The following is a 17,748-nucleotide window of genomic DNA, read 5'->3' on the forward strand; positions in this document are numbered from 1 at the left end:
GCGTACCGCAAAAAAAAAAAAAAAAAAAAAAAAAAAAGGATCCTTAAGCGCTCTGTGTACGTTCCCATATGAATTCTTCTGATAGTTTATGGAAACCTTGAGTTAGCAAGTGATTCTGAAATTTGTTCCTGTAGTCAGCGTTGCTCTTTCAGAGAAAAAACAAATCAGTTTCTTTTGGCTGAACAAAATATTCCGACTAATTTCGTTGAGATGTCGAAGTGAACCAACCAGGCCTGGAGATAGTAGTCATGGTAAGGGAGATCAGTCCATTTGTGCAAAGATAGGAAGTATCTCTGTGTCATTTTCTCAGTGTCCCGGTTTCACCACGAGAATGAAAATGAAGGGGAGGATGTCACTGTTTCCTCCCCCCTAAGTGCCTAGATGCTAAAACAGTAAAATGATACGAAACAAAACTGTGCTGGCATGACTAAGTGGACGTTGCTATCACCTTTTCAGTTGGTTTACTTTATTGCTCTATTTTGATTTGCAAAAGTTGTATTTTCAGAGTTTTTCAGGTTTACCTACTGCCTGTAACTCAGCATTTGTTTTGCTCTCTTCCGCCCTTCAGATTATAAAGTTGGAATAGAATTGTAAAAATTAGAACCCATATTCTTGCTTGAAACTTGTATTTGAAAAAATGGTGAAGCAGGTTTAATTACAGAGAAAGACTGGCTGCTTAATTACTGTTACCTGCAGGAAGCTGTTGTCTTTCTGCAGATGTTTCCATAAATAGACTTTATTATATACAGGAATCTACCCCAGGGCAAAGAGTTCTCATTCTGCCTCTTTGCTTAATTTAAATTGCTGGTTTGAGGTGGTTATTTTTGAAACTCTTCTCAGGTTGACTTCCCCCTTAATCCCTAAGCCTTCTTCCCTCATCTGCCAAATTATATGTAATGCATCGCAGCTAGAGTGCTTCTGGCATTTCTCAAGTCTGAGAACTTGAAATTTGATTTAAATGTTAATTTATTGAGACAAAGGTTGGGTACTCATGTTCCTATTCCTGTACAAGTCTTTCCACGGACTTGGCATGGGACCAGCTGTCTCCCTGGATTCTGCTGCATCCATCTCTAGAGAGTGGCAAGTACCCCTACCTCCACCTGGTTTATTTTGAAAGATTTGGCCTAGTTCAAAGTGCGTGAAACCATTCTTGGTACAACTATTGTTGGGTTTTAGCGATACCTGGGGCTATTTATTCCAGGTGTACTTGGTATGAAATTTTAAAAGACATATTAACAAAAAGTTAACCCTGGTTTTCTTCTTTTGAATATTAAATACTTCCTTATTGGTTGCTTTCGTTTATGAGAGAATCTTGCTGCTTCTTCTTGGTTTCTTTTTTTGGCTTTTCAGTGCACACTTGAAAAAAAAATTTTTTTTAACGGGTTAGAAATAAAGAATGTGTTTGGATTCATAGAAATCATTAATAATTAATAATAAAGAATTATGTAATTCCCGATCTTTCCCGGTTCTCTTTAAAATAGCCCAACTAAATGTAGTTTCTTTTGCCTCTACGAGACCTACTAGATATTCTAGACTAGAATAGAGTACATTTATTTAAATTGCTAAGTCTTAAGCAAGAAGACCGACCTTTATAAGATATAGGATGCTTGAGTGACTCCTTCATGGAAAGAATTAAATGTACTCCCCTCTCAGTATTAGGGGCATGAATATATGTGAGTATTTATTAGTATCCTGAAATATTATTTAGTATTAGTATACTGAAGTTAAACAAAATTGACTTCTGCATTGGAAGCATTTAGAGGGAATGGCCCAGATGAATTTAGTTCTACATTCTGATGATATTAGAGTAAGCAACATAACACACACACACACACACACACACACACACACACATATACACACACACACACACACCTCGCCACACCACACCACGCCACACCCACTCTCCTAAATTCAGATGAGAGGGAATGGCCCAGATGAATTTAGTTCTACATCCTGATGATATTAGAGTAAGCAACATAACACACACACACACACACACCTCGCCACACCACACCACACCACACCCACTCTCCTAAATTCAGATGGTTGAAAGAATTTTAGTACTCTTGACAGTGATCACTCGCCACACCACACCACGCCACACCCACTCTCCTAAATTCAGATGGTTGAAAGAATTTTAGTACTCTTGACAGTGATCAGATTTGAAGTCTTGGGCATTTAACATTCTGCTCTTGGGTGGCACCATGCACTTTAGAGTGGGAGTCCAGTGCTGCCTTTGCAGTGTGCCTGTGTTTTCCACTTGGTAGGATTTCACATTGAGCTAAAAGGAAACTAGTATTTCTGGTCTATTCATTGCATGTTAATTCGATTTTGCTGTTCTAGCGGTGTGTCTGTTGGAATGAGCATTGAGAATATTGAGGTGACTATTGGCAGGTTATATCATATAGGCAACCTCTGATTTTCAAGTGGGGTGTATTATTTTCTTTATAAGTCAGTGTTGACTCCTCGAATGAAATTTCTCCCCATAGATGTAGTGTTATAAGTGGTGATTTAAGTTCTTTTAGCACAAAATGTAACACACTCCTAATTAACCATAAGCAGGATTTCTTTCTTTTTTTTTTTTTTTTTTTTTTTCACGGGCCCAGCCGCTCCGCGGCATGTGGGATCTTCCCAGACCGGGGCACGAACCCGTGTCCCCTGCATCGGCAGGCGGATTCTCAACCACTGCGCCACCAGGGAAGCCCAATAAGCAGGATTTCTTAATCTCTCTGAGCTTCCTTATCTTAAAATGGGGATAATGATAACAACCTACCTCATAGAGTTGTGAGGATTAAATTAATTAACACATGGAAAGTTCTTGATACAGCATCTGATATGTGGCAAAAGTACTCAGTAAATGTTAGCATCATTTTTTAAACATTATTTCCTGGGAAATGGCATTCTGCATTTCATCATGGAATACTGGGGGATGCCGTCTTCAGGCAGCAGGTTCCTGTGGGTTCAAGTCTGACATTGGTAGGCAAGGGCTAGTGGAAAGGGGTGGCTTGGGTTCTCTTGCTAGAGCTTTGCAACTTCTTGTTGGGGAGAGGAGATGGTCTAAAGAAGAAAAGGGCGACCCTGGCTTCCTAGTGGCTCTTTCTGTAGATGGACTTTGCTTGGGTTGATGACTGGGAGGGAGGTTTGTTTGTGGCAGCAGGTTGGCAAGTGGGGTTTCTAGCAGCTTGGCAGTGACTGCAGCTCCTGCAGAGGCCTCTGACGTAGATTTTGGGGTCGGGGTCGGGGGCGGGTTACGACATTGATGAGGCAGGTGAGGGCCATTTGGAACTAGCAGTGTTTCATTTCTCCATTGGTGCTAAGAACCCATCTGAAATTATCTTGCTCATTTATATTGTCCCCCTTTCCCTCTTTCTTACAGCAAGAGACTATGGCCAAAATGGAGGTGAAAACGTCACTTCTGGACAATATGATTGGAGTTGGAGATATGGTTCTTTTAGAACCTCTCAATGAGGAGACCGTCATCAACAACCTCAAGAAACGCTTTGACCACAATGAGATATATGTGAGTGTGCACGGGAGGTCATCTGGGGGGTTTAGACACTGCATTTTGTGGCACAGAGCTGGCTTTTCTTCTTTAGACTCTTCTCTCTTTTTTTCTGTTTGTTTATTGGAGTCCAGAGGTATTTGTTTATACCCTCAGAAAGAGTTTTGGGTTTGCTCATTTGGCACGTGAGTAATATCACATTAGAGTCGAGTGAGTCTGCTTTCCACACGGTGTTTGTAGAGGGCTGACTGTGCAGAGTGTTGCCCTGGATGTTGAGGGTGTTCTAAAACAAGTGGAAGGCTTAGTTCTGCCCTCGGACGTGTATTCAGGAGGAAGTTTGAAATCCACAGGCGTCTTCTTGGATACCTTCATAAGATTAGCAGCCTGACCTTTGAGAAGCTACTCATTAAGATGCAAGGCAGTGAACGGTCAAAAAAGACATAAACCTTCTTAACATTTGTAGTTAGTAGAGACAGGAGCAGATTACCAGATACGAATATGTGTTTGGTCCCTGGAGATTTGGGAATAGTCGTGTCCTGCTATACAAAAGTATCATGTCAGACACAAAAATGAAAACATATAAATATATACAGTACTAGAAATTTTATGTTGTAAAAATTCTTTATAAAGGATTTCATAGTGTTACTCTATCAAGTTTGTTAAATATATTTAAAACATGAGTAAAAAATGCTTTTATATATAGCTTTTCAGGAATTTACATAAAGCACAGAAATTTTCATCTGTTCACGTAGAGACATGTTAACGAAACCAAGGAGATGAAGCATTGATTCCCTGTACCAGCAGCTGAGAAGGAAACGGATGGATTGGGTGGAAGTAGTTTTAATAGCTTCTGACTCGCTTCTGAGTTCTTTTCCCCCCATTTTGTAGTGTATCTGTGTCTAGATATGAATTGGATTATTGGGGCCATGCTTCATGTTCTTCTGTCTATCAGTGTGGGGACAGGAGGAGGAAATATAAGTAAATAAAACGAGAGAACGTAACTGATTATAACTTTGTGGAACTAACATATTTTTAAAAATTATATGCGAAGCTATATTTTATGTTGCCTATAGCTTTCCTTTCCAGATAGGCAATCATGTTTCAAGGATAATTTTGGATAATTAATTCTTTTTTAAAAAATTTATTTATTTTATTTTTGGCTGCACTGGGTCTTTGTTGCTGCGTGCAGGCTTTTCTCTAGTTGAGGCGAGTGGGGCCTATTCTTCATTGCGGTGCATGGGCTTCTCATTGCGGTGGCTTCTCTTGTTGCAGAGCACGGGCTCTAGACACGCAGGCTCAGTAGTTGTGGCCCACGGGCTCTAGAGCGCAGGCTCAGTAGTTGTGGCGCACGGGCTTAGTTGTTCTGTGGCATGTGGGATCTTCCCAGACCAGGGCTCGAACCCGTGTCCCCTGCATTGGCAGGTGGATTCTTAACCACTGCGCCACCAGGGAAGCCCAGATAATTAATTTCTTAATGAAATAGGAGTCACCATCTGGGAACTGAACTTTCAGTCTTTCTTGATTTGATTGTTGGAGGTAGTGGGAGGTTGACAGTAACCTGAGATGTATGGATACTGCTTTGGAATATTAATTTGGGGACTGGCTACTAAACTAACTAAGAGATGTAGTTGTGTAAACTGCTGATTCAGATGGAAGAGGTATAAAATGCCATTGCTGTAGAGCAGGTGAGAGGTGTTGTTTGGTTTGGCAGTGAGGCCCCGTGTCACCTTTCCTCAAAGTGTAGCAGTTCAGTTTTCAGGTGGGAAAACATCATGGTTCTGCAGCTTTAATTGAAAATGTGGTCTGATAGCAAATAAAAGACAGACTTTAAACATTGGTCTTTGAGATGGAGATAGGAGGCATCAGATATATCCTAACCGACGTTGGCTGATCATTTTTCTTTCTGGCTCTAAGAGGCACAATTCACTTTCAGCTGAATTGAGAATAGGATGGAGAGTAGAACATTACATGCATTCAAATACCTGATTTGTTGTGCCCACTAAAAATAAAAGAATCTCCTTTTTAACAAAATGTCAAGTGTTAACTAAATTCATGAGTCTTTAGCAGATGAACTCTCTGGGTTTCAGCCTTACATGATTTTATTTTCTGACTATTTTAGGAATGTTCTTTCTGGTATGAAACAAAAGCAGAAAATTGCATTCTGCTTCCAGATATTCATATAATTAATGTTTTCCATGATACTTTGGGACTATCATTTCCATGAGATGTGTGCCTTCATTTTGTAACTTTAAACACACGTCATATTGGAGAATTGGGCATTCTCTATTTTAAGCAAAAAAGAAAAAGAAAAAACAGCTTATAGGGTAATTTGTGTAGTATGATCTTATTTTTTTTAATGGGGGTTTATGGATGTGTACATATGTTTGTATATTTGTATGAACATAGAGAAAGCCATGCTAACTTTAGTACCATGCTAACTTTAGCATGGGTGTATTTAGGCATGCTAACTTTAGTGGGGTGGGTTGGGATATGGGGACGGGGAACAGTTATTACTCTTTTAGACCTCAGTATTATAGGACTTATTAAGTCAAGTTTGTATTGGTTTTGTAATTTTTAAAAAATACTGTACAATAAATTTGATCACCCCATCTTTGTAACCCCACATGAGGTATATACTACCCTTGGGAAATCTGTTTCTGGCCCTTATTCTGATAATCTTCCTGCTTTGCTTTTCTTCTTGGGTTGCTGAAAATTGTTCAGCTGATGCCAAAGGCCAAGTTAATGACATACAATATTTTACTATCTTGTATTTCACTTTGTTTTTTAATTCTTTCCCACGAAGAGAAGGTATAGTTTTAAAAATTTTTTTTATTATTTAGTCTCTGTTGTAGTCTCATAGCTTTCCTTTTCCTATAAAATTGTGTGATGGTCTCGAGTGATCCATCATGCAAACATACTGAACAGTCATTTGTATGTTCAGAAGCCATGGTTGATAAGGGGGCCTGTGAACAGAGGGACGCTTGGCTCAGACTTTAGAACTCTGGCTGTACCCAGAGCTTGTGCAGCCTCTTGTGTGAGCCAGCTCCAGGTCAGGGGACCCTGTTCTTCCAACCTGCCCCCCACACCCCCACTTTCACCACCATATCTAGAGGTAAGAAATAGTCCCTGCCTTCACAGAGTTCTTACAAGATAAGAGTTATCAACTCTGTAGAGTGTTTATAACCCCTAGTGATCCTCTGGATCTCCAGCCAGCTGAATCTGGAAGTGGAATCCCTGGTGATCCTGTCATACTAAACCTGAAGCTCTGGGTAGGCCAATGAGTCACACGTACTCCTCAAACTACTACTGACTGTGGCCAGGTGACCAGAATGAGCTGAATGGCTTAAGAAAATGATGTCTACTCCTAGGATTGGGGGCGGGTCAGTTTTTTCCAAAGTAGATGGGTTATGTGTAAGTAGGTTGAATACTCTACTAAATATCTCTATCAGCGTGTTAGGAAGAGGGAAGGGGAGTAGATGCTGATGAAGCCCTCTGCTGTAACCCCGTCACAGGCTTGGTAGGAAATTCTATAGTGAAGTGGTTTTATTGGTGTTGCTACCATGCAGAAGGATATGTTCCATGAGAAGCATTTATGATTGGAATTCTAAGCTTCAGGTGCACCCAAAGGCACGCTTCTCAAGACTTTTCTCCTGGAGAACTCCTTGTGGTAGAGAAGAGTAGGGACTTCCCTGACGGTCCAGTGGTTAAGACGCCACACTTCCATTGCAGGGGGCACAGGTTCAATCCTTGGTCAAGGAGCTAAGATCCCGTATACCGCATGGTGTGGCCAAAAAAAAAAAAAAAAGGAGAAGAGTAAACAGGGCCCTGGGGTGGGTAGTTGAAGTCTGTCCACTTTAGGGAAATACTGTTGAAATCTTTGCTTCCAAAGTCATTCAGAGTTTTATTCTATTCTGTAATGCATATCATATGGTTTCGTTTTAATCTACTCTACTCTTTGCAACCCTTCTTTGAATAAGAAGTATTTTTGGTGCTGACAAGTAGTTGTAGTTTGTTTTCTATCTGAATTGTCAGGTTGGGGATCATCTAGTTATAAGAGGTCCGAATTAGTCCAATTTTAGGATCTTATGTTAGACTGCTTGTAGTTGTAAGAGGACTGCTTTGAAAGTCTAGTAAAAATTGTCTTGATTTTTAGAAGTTGGTACTAGAATTAGGATCCCCATAAAAAGAGGATACAGTACTTTTACGAAAGATAGTAAAGTGCATGCTTCAGGATTATGTCTTTTTGCTTTGAGTTGGGTTCACACACTTGTTTAAAAAGCCCAGAGTTGGTTCAACACCCTGTCTGTAGCCGGGCAGAGTCTCTAAATCTGAGACAGTTCCAGATGTTGACGTGGTCCTTGCAGGAAGGCTGTTCCATTGGAGATGGAGGAGGATCAGGTAAGAATAGATAGAGGGAATGTTGGCCCAGTGGGGTAACACGCAGGGTCAGAGACTGTTTGCTTTGATTCCTCACTCTTGGCCGAGTGCCCTGCAGGCTGGGCCCAGCTGCAGGACGTGCTCCAGCAGTCTCTGTGGGGTCAGTGGTGGGAAATGCTGGTTGTGACATTCCTAAGCGCTGCTCTTCTGTATTCTTTCTGTCCTTTGTCAGAGCTTCTTCTGGCCTCCCCACCCCCATCCACAGCCAGATGGGATGGTGGCAGGATTTCATGTGAACTTGGTATGCAGGAGACCCAGCCAGACATGATTCTGTTTTTAGGGTTACTGGTCAGGACTGTGGTTCCGTTCAGGAACAGGAAAGCTGCAATTTAAGCAAGAACAAGGCCCAGGGCAAATTTGGAAACTAAAGAACCAAGGTGTCCATTCTCTGACAGGAAGTATTTTTGGTACTAACAAGTAGATTTCGTTTGTTTTCTATCTGAATTGTCAGGTGGGGATCATCCAGATATAGAGGTCTGAATTAGTCCAATTTTAGGATCTTAAGTTAAACTACTTGTAGATGTAAGAGTGACTGCTTTGAAAGTCTAATAAAAATTGTCTTAATTTTTAGAAGTTGGTAGTAGAATTAGGATCTCCATAAGGATGGGATCCAATACTCTTATGAAAAATATTCAAATGTAAGTACAATATATTTGGTTTAAAATATTGAAAATTAAATGAAAATAATACTAGTTAACATTTATTTGACTAATAATAGAAAAGGAAGGTGCTTATATTGATATCCTCGGATAAAAGGTAGAGAGTAGACCAAGGGTCCCTGCTTTGTTTCTCTTATCTGCCTTAACTCGGGGACAGGCAGGAAAGAGTTCCTTGGTCGGGGCTGGAGGTGGTCTTCGGGCTCTCTGTCTTTTCCTACTTAGAATTTTATATGAAACGCTCAGAGGACAAGTAGTACTGCTAGGAATAGCCCTTCTGAGCTGAAGATTCAATAAGTTTTGTGACCCTTTAGAGGTTCTTTTAGAATAAACAGTTATATTGCGGAAACACAGGAAAAAATAATTTGGATACTGTTTGAAACAACCAATGAGATTATAAGTAAAATATGTAAATTTTTTATGCACCCAAGTCAGCCACAAAATTAAATTTAAGGGTGCTGGCTGAGCACAATAGATGGGGTAAACATAAACAAAAAATACTAGTTAACATTTATATATTTATTTGAAGTGTCAAAACCACTTTTCATTTGTATACATGAAAATTCCTACCTTTTGGGGATAACATTATTCCTGAGAATTTAGTATAAATGGTGTATTAGTTTTCTCTTGCCGCAGAATAGATTGCCCTAAACTTAGTGACTTAAAATAACATACATGTATTATCTGACTCTTTCTGTGGGACAGGCATTTGGGCATGGCTTAGCTGGGTCCTCTTTTTGGGGTCTCACCAGGCTGTCATCAAGGTGTCAGCCAGGACTGCAGTCTTGTTAGGGGCTCGGCCCTTTTCCAAGCTCACGGGGCTGTTGGCAGAGAGCAGGGCTGGAGTTCATATGTCCAGCTTAGTGTTATTCCTACCCAGATGTTCTCTAAATTTTTTTCTTTTTAAAATTTCCTTTAAACAGCCTTAAAAAAATTACACAAGTAACAAATGCTTTTGGAAAAAAAAAATGAGATAGAATAGGGATACATAACATAAAAATGTAATTTTCTTAGTACCCCAGTCCCATTTCCAGAAGTGATGGTAGTTGGGTGGGTCATCTTCCAGATTATGTAAGTTTGATTAAAAATTAAAATTTTTTTGGTTTTAGAGTTGGAAGTAGAAGGTTCGCCTTCATCTAGGTGGATGGGCCTTTACCCAGAGAACCCAGGCCCAGCAAATTTGAGTGAAACAAGAACCTTCTTTAATGTCACCTCCCCTCCCACCTTGACCAAGTAGGGGAAGGAAGACAGACTCCTGAGCTGGTGAAATGAAATGCCTAGACTTGACTGTGTATGAGGGGTTCACCAAATGCAGACTCAGCCTGCGTGGCTCGTTGAAAAGGTAGACAATTAAGGAAACATGGAGAACAAATTGTGTGTGTTTTCAAGAGTGTAGCTTTGGTTTTTGGAATGGAGTCACAGTATTAGGGGGCCAGATAGAGCTGGGGAACAACAGCAGATCATGAGGCTGTTGTGTCTAGTTTCTGAGCACAGTCTGTCTCTTGGACAGTTTTGTAATACTTTTCAAGACAATCATTTTTTGGTAAAAGCTTGCCAATTTCAACCTATCCAAGCTCCCTTAAAACCTTTGGTGATTGGAAAAATTCTTCCTCTTAGAACTTGCAAAATGGCACGCATTTATCTGTTATCTGCCAAGCTTAGGGAGTTCATGCAGGCACTATATAGTACTTGATGTATTTGAATAATATTTATAATATATTAATTTAAATGTTCTGGTTGAAGCCATACTGGAAGTTCGATTTGGAGGAAATTAAGGCCCAACTTCAGGTCTGCAGAAGTGTCATCTTTTGGTGGCAGTGTGATGGGTACTAGAAAGCAAAGACCTGAGCTCCAGTCCTGGCTCCATTACTTACCATCTGTGAGACCTGGAACAAGTACTTTAACTCCTAGGAGACTGTTTTCTTATTGGTAAAGTGATAAACAATGACAGTTAACACATATTAAATCCTTATTGGTACAATATGCTATTCTGAGCACTTTACATGTACTTGTTTATTTAAGTTTTACTAGAGTCCTAGGCACTGAAGGTTTTCAAATTATCTTCATTTTACATATGAGGAAACTGAGGCTCAGAAGGGCTAAGTAACCTGTCCAAGGTCACACAGCGAGTAGGTGATGGAGCTGGGATTCATATCCAGGAAGTCTGGCTCTGTAGTTCATGCTCTTAATAATGGTCCTGCTAAGTTTACACAGTTACCATGTGCATCAGTGATACCACTAATAGGGAAGCATTCTCAGCCAACAAAGTGCTGTTCAACATAACTGAGTACGCTATTGAAGAGTGTATAGGTTTTGGAGCAAGGCAGCCTCAACAACCCAGACAAATAATTGAAGCGATAATCCGTATTCCTGCCACGTGTTGAGTTAGCATTCAACAGTGCAGTGACGTGAACTAGTGTGACAGGGAACAAGTGCATTCAGTTCTAAAGTTCTGGGTGCTCTCTAGTCAAAGAAAAGTGATAGCAACCGTTAGGATGGTGTGTTCCTCTCTGGAAGGTGGGAGACGATCTTGGGAGGAGATGGGTTTTCATCCTGTTCACTGGATGGCAGGTGATTGATAGCTGCACAAGGTCCTTTACCTTTAAGAGCACATAGTAGAGGGACTTCCTCCCTGGTGGTCCAGTGGTTAAGACTCTGCGCTTCCACTGCAGGGGGCACAGGTTTGATCCGTGGTCGGGGAACTAAAAGGGCACAGCCGGAAAAAAAAAAAAAAAAGCACAGAGTAGAGGAGGATGAAGCAATTCACCACAAGAGCCATGTGGCTAATTCATGCGGCTGATTCAGCCCTCCCCTCTACACACACATCTCTTTCTGTTCTTACATCTATAGTACAGATAAAGTATTAATGATAATCCTAATTTCTAAAGAGAGGCTGTTTTGTGCATCCAACTCTGTTGTGGCATATTGGGCAAGGCATGGGCCTTTGGCAGACAGACCAAGGTTGTATCTTGGTCACTCACAACCACTGTGACCATTGAAGTAATTGAGGGTCAGTTCTCTCATCTGTAAAATAGGCGTCATGATGCTTATCTTGTTGAGTTGTTTTGGACATTAAGGGGCATTTTAGCCCAGTGCTTGACATATAGTTGGAATGGAGTACCTGACCACATGACCATCTGAAAAACTTGGAAACCAGCATGACTTTTCTTCAAGATTTCAGACCCTGAGCTTTTCTTATAATTAGAATTTTCTCTCTCTCCCCTTCCCTGACTCTCTCGTTGCCTTTCCCCTCCCTCCCTTTTTCCCTGCCCTCTCCTACTTTGGTATTCATTACACAGATTTCATTTTTGTTGGATTACTACTTTCAATTAGCCACATAATATTATTTTCAAGACTTGTAGCTGGTAGCATAGCTGTAACACAGGACCACTCTGTACCTTAGTTAAGAGACTCTTATTAGGTCTAGAGAATGATACATATTTGGAAAATACTTGTTCCTTACAGAGCAACGAAGATAAGGTAGTATTGTGTTATCCTGCTCTGAAATAAAGGCTGCCCGAAGTGATATTTTTAGCCGGTATTTCGGCGTGGCATAGAACTCATATATAGTTCTTTAATTCATAGTCTGAAATGACTGGCAGCACAGAAACAAAGGATTATAATATGATGGTAGTTAAGGCATGTCTCAGACTAGACTGACAGGGGCCATGCCTGACAAGCTTGCCTGATCTAAGGCCAGTGATTTAGCACAGCATTAGATAAAAAGATGAATAGGGTTTGAATCTCTCCTCAAACTTTGAGTTGAGAAATACCGAAAAAAATAAAATATCAACAGAAGCAGATGCCAGCAGTCATGATGTGGTGAGGCCATGATGGGCCATGTGTAGGCAGAGACTGTGAATAAGAGTCTTTGCAACAGGCCAGCTTTGGAGTAGAAAGTGAGAAGACCAGTCAGTAGCAGGCCCAGAGGAAGCAGAAACGTGAGCAGGGGATGAGCACATTGATAGTGGGACTGGAAAGGAAGTCTTCACAAACTTGTGTTGCTTTGTTCCATAATGTGGCCTCACAGCCATCCATACTCACTTTTGGGTCCCAGCTTTTCTTGTAGCTTGGTAATGGGTTCCTCGGGGGATTCCTGGGTATGTGATTATCACAGTAAAACCTTCAGTACTTGATGTAACTTGAGGGCATCTCTGTGCCCAGCAGCTGACAGAGCCTGACAAATCATACTTCTCTATTCTTGCATCACAGGCCTTGGTGTAGAGCTTTGGCGTGAAACTGCCCCTGCCACTACTTGTGAGACCTTGGCAAGTCTTTAAAACCTTCTAATGCCTTTAGTTTCTTCCTCTGTGAAAATTAGGCTGTCATTATTGGTTATATGTATCACAAATCTGTTCTTAGATGGGGGTGTGAGGTGGGGGGTCTGAATTCCACTGTTTTAAATTTAAGAGCCAGATAGAAGCCTAAATCAGTTATTGACCTTATGTTTGTAATTTTTCACTTAGGCAGTTTTTCACAATTTTGAACTGTGTCTGAAAAACCAACCAGAGCATATGGTAGACCAAACTGTGTCTTTAAAAAACCAATTAAGACAAAAGCCCTCTTCAGGGAAATTTGGGAAATCTTACAGATGTCTAAATTAAAAATGCTGTGACACATAATGTCTTGATGTCTTGTGATCAGATTCCCAGGATCCGAGACCCAAGACGAGGGTAAATTCCTCTGTGTGAAATGAATAGCATGTTGTCATTTCTGAAGATTCCACCAGCTTGTCTTGTATAGCCGTTTTCTCAGTATTCCAGGCTTTTCCTACTAGCTTCATTAAGACCGCACGTACCTCATGTGACCCTCTGATAACTCATCCATTCCCTGTATACAAAGAGCATTTGGTAAGACTTCAGCATCATAGGACTCCTCCATGAATTTAGCTGAGATACTAACGTGTATTGTAGGCTTTTGAGTCCTGATTTGGCTATTTACTGTGGCCAAAAATTCCAGTAGAGCCAAACTCACAAGTAGGTAATATTTATGAGATGCTTGCTATGTGTCAGGTGGTTCGTGCTTTAACACACAATCTCATTTAATCCTCAGATTAGACAGGAGGAACCAGTATCGTCCTCCTTGTCCAGATGATGAAACTGGGATTTGGAGAGGTTCAGTAATGTGCCCAGGTTCACACAAAACTGAAAAACTTTGCCAGATAACTTGGAGCTAAGGTTTACACAATATTTCAAATACATTTGAAGCCTTGTCATACTGTACTGTATGACATAGAATCTGAGCAAAGAGCTAAAAAACACTCAAGTCAGGATGACTTGGGTTCAAGTTCAGTCAGTTTCATCATCTAACCCCCTCACCCCACACACTGACTTTTACTTCAAAACTGCTCTCAGACTGAAGCTCAGACTCCTTACTCTGATATTTGAGGCTGTCTGAAATTTGATTCCAGTCTTACCTCCTAAGCTATTACTCACAGGAGGTCTTTTGCTTGAGGCAAGCTGTTTCATCCCCTGTGTCTGAAATGTGGTTGGGTGGGCCTTTAGGCTGCTATCCATGTTTTAATCCATGTTATAGCCTGTGTAGAATTTCCTTTTTTTTTTTAAGGCTGAATAATATTCCATTGTATCTGTACACCATACTTTGTTTACCCATTCATCCGACAGTGGGCACTTGGGTTACTTCTACCTTTTGGCAGTTGTGAACAATGCTACAGTTGAACCTGGGTGTACAGATAATCTGCTTTGAGTCTCTAGCAATTCATACTTTAAAAAAATACATTTTGAAGACTACAACTATCCTAGCAAAAATTTTTTAAAAAGGGCAGGGTTCAACTATGACCTAAAAACCAGAATCTCATATGCTGCTCTTTGGTGGGATGTTACTTTATCTGAATCTTGCCCATCCTTTTAGACCTGCCCAAATCCTGTGACTTCTCTGGAGCATTCTTGGACCTCTGCAGTTGACAGTGACCTTTCCTTTGTTTAAACCCAAAGCACTCCTTTAGGCAGTAAGAAAAGAAAGAAGACTAATGCACTCATTTAGCTAAGAATCACTTAAATCCTGTTGCATTTGTTTTTGTGCCTACGGTGGTTAACCCTTAAATTTTATGTTTTATGATATAAAAGTCTCACCTCCTAAGCTCTATCATAATCTCCCAGGGGCACAGGCCACAGGAGTGTCCTGTATTTTCACTATGCCTAACATGATGTTTTGCATAAAGAAGGCTCTTGATAAATTTGTTGCTTGCTTGTTAAATGGTTGTAGCCTAAATTCAGTCAAGGAAATCAATGCGGTCGTGCAGCCACGTGAAGGGTTATTTTTACCCGAGTCCTGATCCATCCTGGATTTGAACTATTATTACTTTAGAGGTGAAAGAAACATGGCTTGGAGACTGGGGCTTGGAGAACTCCAACATATTCTTGAATATTTTTTGATGACATTTTAGACTAAATAATTAGCATTAAGTAAGGTATTTAAATAAACATTACCCTGTTGCATTGCCACCTTCCTGATTCATTTCTCTGAAGTTAAAGGAAGATTGTGACACAACATCTTGCATTTCTTCAAGAGGTAGGCACAACTTTATGTGCTGGGATAAACATTGAAAAAAAAATTCTTTTCTGTTGAGATAAAAAAATTTCCCTGTGACTAGAAGGTCTTTTCTCCCCCTTTCTTTTTTGTTTATTCCTGGTGGTGTAAGGATTTCAGCATTCTGCAGATAGTCAAAAGGGAGGCTTCTGTCCAACAGAGTAGCTCTCTATTATACAAAGGCGAAGACACCCGTGTAAGGCGTTGTACAACGCAAGTTGCTGTGATGAGGTGTTCTTGGCCACTTTTTGCCAAAGCTTTCCAGGCCTGACAGCATGGCTTGTGTGCTCTAATGAAAAGAGAACAGATTCTTGGCTCCTTGTCTTGATTCCACTTTTGTTAGATAATGTGGTCATACCACTTAACTTCTTTGTGCTCCATTGTTATGGACATTGAAATGGAGACTTCATTTCTATCTCATGGGGATTTAGGAAGAGTTTAGTAAAAAGGTGCTTCAGTGTATATTATATATCAGAACTTTAATAACTCTGGGGATGAGTTTTTAAGATACTGCAGTGACTATTTGTAAACAAATTGCCAAAAGTCATTCTTTTGACTGAAGAAAATAAGAAGCTGGTAGATAGGCAGATGGGATGCCTAGTTAGAGTCTCAACAGAACAGGGGCTTTAATAATGTTTTGGAAGAATTTGATATTTGGAGAGAAGCCTCCAAGTACTCATCATGGTGAAAAGAAGTCATTATAGGATTTCCTTATGTGTATTTTATGGTTTAGTTATAACTTTATTTTCAATTTCGTTGAAATAATAAACTTTCAGGGTTAGGGCTTCTTAAATCTTAATGTTGCCCTGGGAAGAACTATGATATGAAAGATGTGAAAATCTTGTGACTTTTCTGTTGTGTACTAACGTTTCGTTTACCTGGCATTGTGGAGGAATGTGTGTACAGTACTGCATAATGGAGATGCACAAAATATTAAAACTGTGCTTCACTATTTAACTTGAAAAAAGTGTTTTTGGTTGGATATCTTTCCAAAATGTATTTATTGCATATGTCCTTGTCGTCGAAAACAGAATACTGTCTCTCTCATTTTGGCCCTTGATTGTTAGGCTGTGTTCTGACTCAGTGCTGTAATAAGGCACTCAGGGCCCACTGAGCTGAGCTGTTGGCTCTTATTCTGAACAACTCTTCATTTTTATACTTTTAGAATTATTCTGATCACTTCTTACTCCTTTCTTTGCTTCTCTGTCTCTCTTTTTTATCCTTTTTCTGTCTCTTTTTCCATTAGTGGCCCTTGTTTCTTTGCTTAGGGTGGGAGCTTTTAACCTGGTATATCAACTGTATGCAAACTTTTATGTGCATATTATATGTGTGTTTTTTGGGGGGAGAAGGTTCATAGCTTTCATTGGCCTCTCAGAGCCATCAACAACTAGAAAAAGATTGAGAAGTGCTCTGTGGCAGTATCTTTTAAACTGCAAGCTTCAGCCATTAAGCTTATTAAAAACTATTTAGTGGGTTAGGACCAGCAGTTTTAAAACTATTTAGTGGGTTAGGACCAGCAGTTTTAAAACATTTTGTAATGAATAGAATTGAACAAAGGATATCAGTACATTGCACATGACAAGGATATTTATGATTTTGTGAAACTTATTTCATACATATGTATACACATATGTGTATGTAAATATACACTCAAACACACATACTTGGTTGTGATGCAAATTTTATTTTTTACAGTGAGTCATAGTCAAACATTTGAAACATACTGCCATGAGAAGGCCCCAATTTACAGATGTTGCCGCTGTTTCTCTGTAGTGTGCTGAGATGCCATATGCCAAGTTTATTTTAAATATGGCTGAAATGAAAGGGTAGCTAGAAGAATTTTCTTTTGCTTTTGAAGTGTTCACAGAATTAATTACATAGGACAATTTAAAGGGGAAGGTAAAATAGAAGATAGGCCAACAGCGACACTAGCATGGTTGCTGCATTTGAAAGTAAAACCTGGTCCTGTGAGCCCTGAGGGTGAAGGCCATAAGCAGTGGTTTTTAACTCTGGTTACACGTTTCTTTTTCTGGGGAGACTGTACGAGTTGCAGATGCCAGGCCCTTCTCCCGACCATTGAAATAGAATCTCTGAGGATGGGGTTCTGGAAGAACTTTCTCATAGAATGAAATGCGTGGTCCTTGGGTTATATATCTGTCAGGGACCTTTCCTCTGGCTTCTGGATTGTGGTCTGGAGAGTGGCGGTTGCTGGATAACCATCCTCCAAAAAAGACTTCAGTTTTCACTGTAATCACAGTAGGAGCACTCAAGTATTACTTGGTTATTCACAAGGCATCTGTTCTGGAATTCTAGAGATATCTGAAATATGAAGACAGGGATTGTTTTGACTTAGGAGTGTTTGTACATTCTTGGTTTAATGTCTGCCCTTGAGAAGTGAAAGATAAACTTGTTAATTGAATATGCCATTTGTAGAAAGGTAGAGCCTTTCCTTTCCCTCTTCCCTTTTCTCTTCTTCTTGTCCCCCCTCCCCTCCCCTCCCCTCCCCTCTCCTCTCCTCCCCTCCCTTCCCCTCTCCTCCCCTCCCTTCCCCTCTCCTCCCCTCCCCTCCCCCCCCCCCCCCCCCCCCCCCCCCTTCTTCCC

The 17,748-nt window shown here is 40.4% G+C and overlaps 1 protein-coding gene across 4 annotated transcripts in view; it reads left to right on the top strand.

Moving 5' to 3' along the window:
* Positions 1-17,748, top strand: part of MYO1B (myosin IB) — a 193,759-nt gene that overhangs the window by 33,973 nt on the left and 142,038 nt on the right. For all 4 annotated transcript variants that reach the window (XM_007108448.3, XM_055089170.1, XM_007108449.4 and 1 more), the window contains exon 2: positions 3,380-3,523. In XM_007108448.3, the coding sequence (XP_007108510.1) occupies positions 3,389-3,523 (135 nt within the window). In that variant the 5' untranslated portion in view covers positions 3,380-3,388. The remainder of the gene's footprint in view (positions 1-3,379; positions 3,524-17,748) is intronic.

Source organism: Physeter macrocephalus, chromosome 2, assembly GCF_002837175.3.
Source record: "Physeter macrocephalus isolate SW-GA chromosome 2, ASM283717v5, whole genome shotgun sequence".
In the NCBI taxonomy this organism is placed as follows: domain Eukaryota; kingdom Metazoa; phylum Chordata; class Mammalia; order Artiodactyla; family Physeteridae; genus Physeter; species Physeter macrocephalus.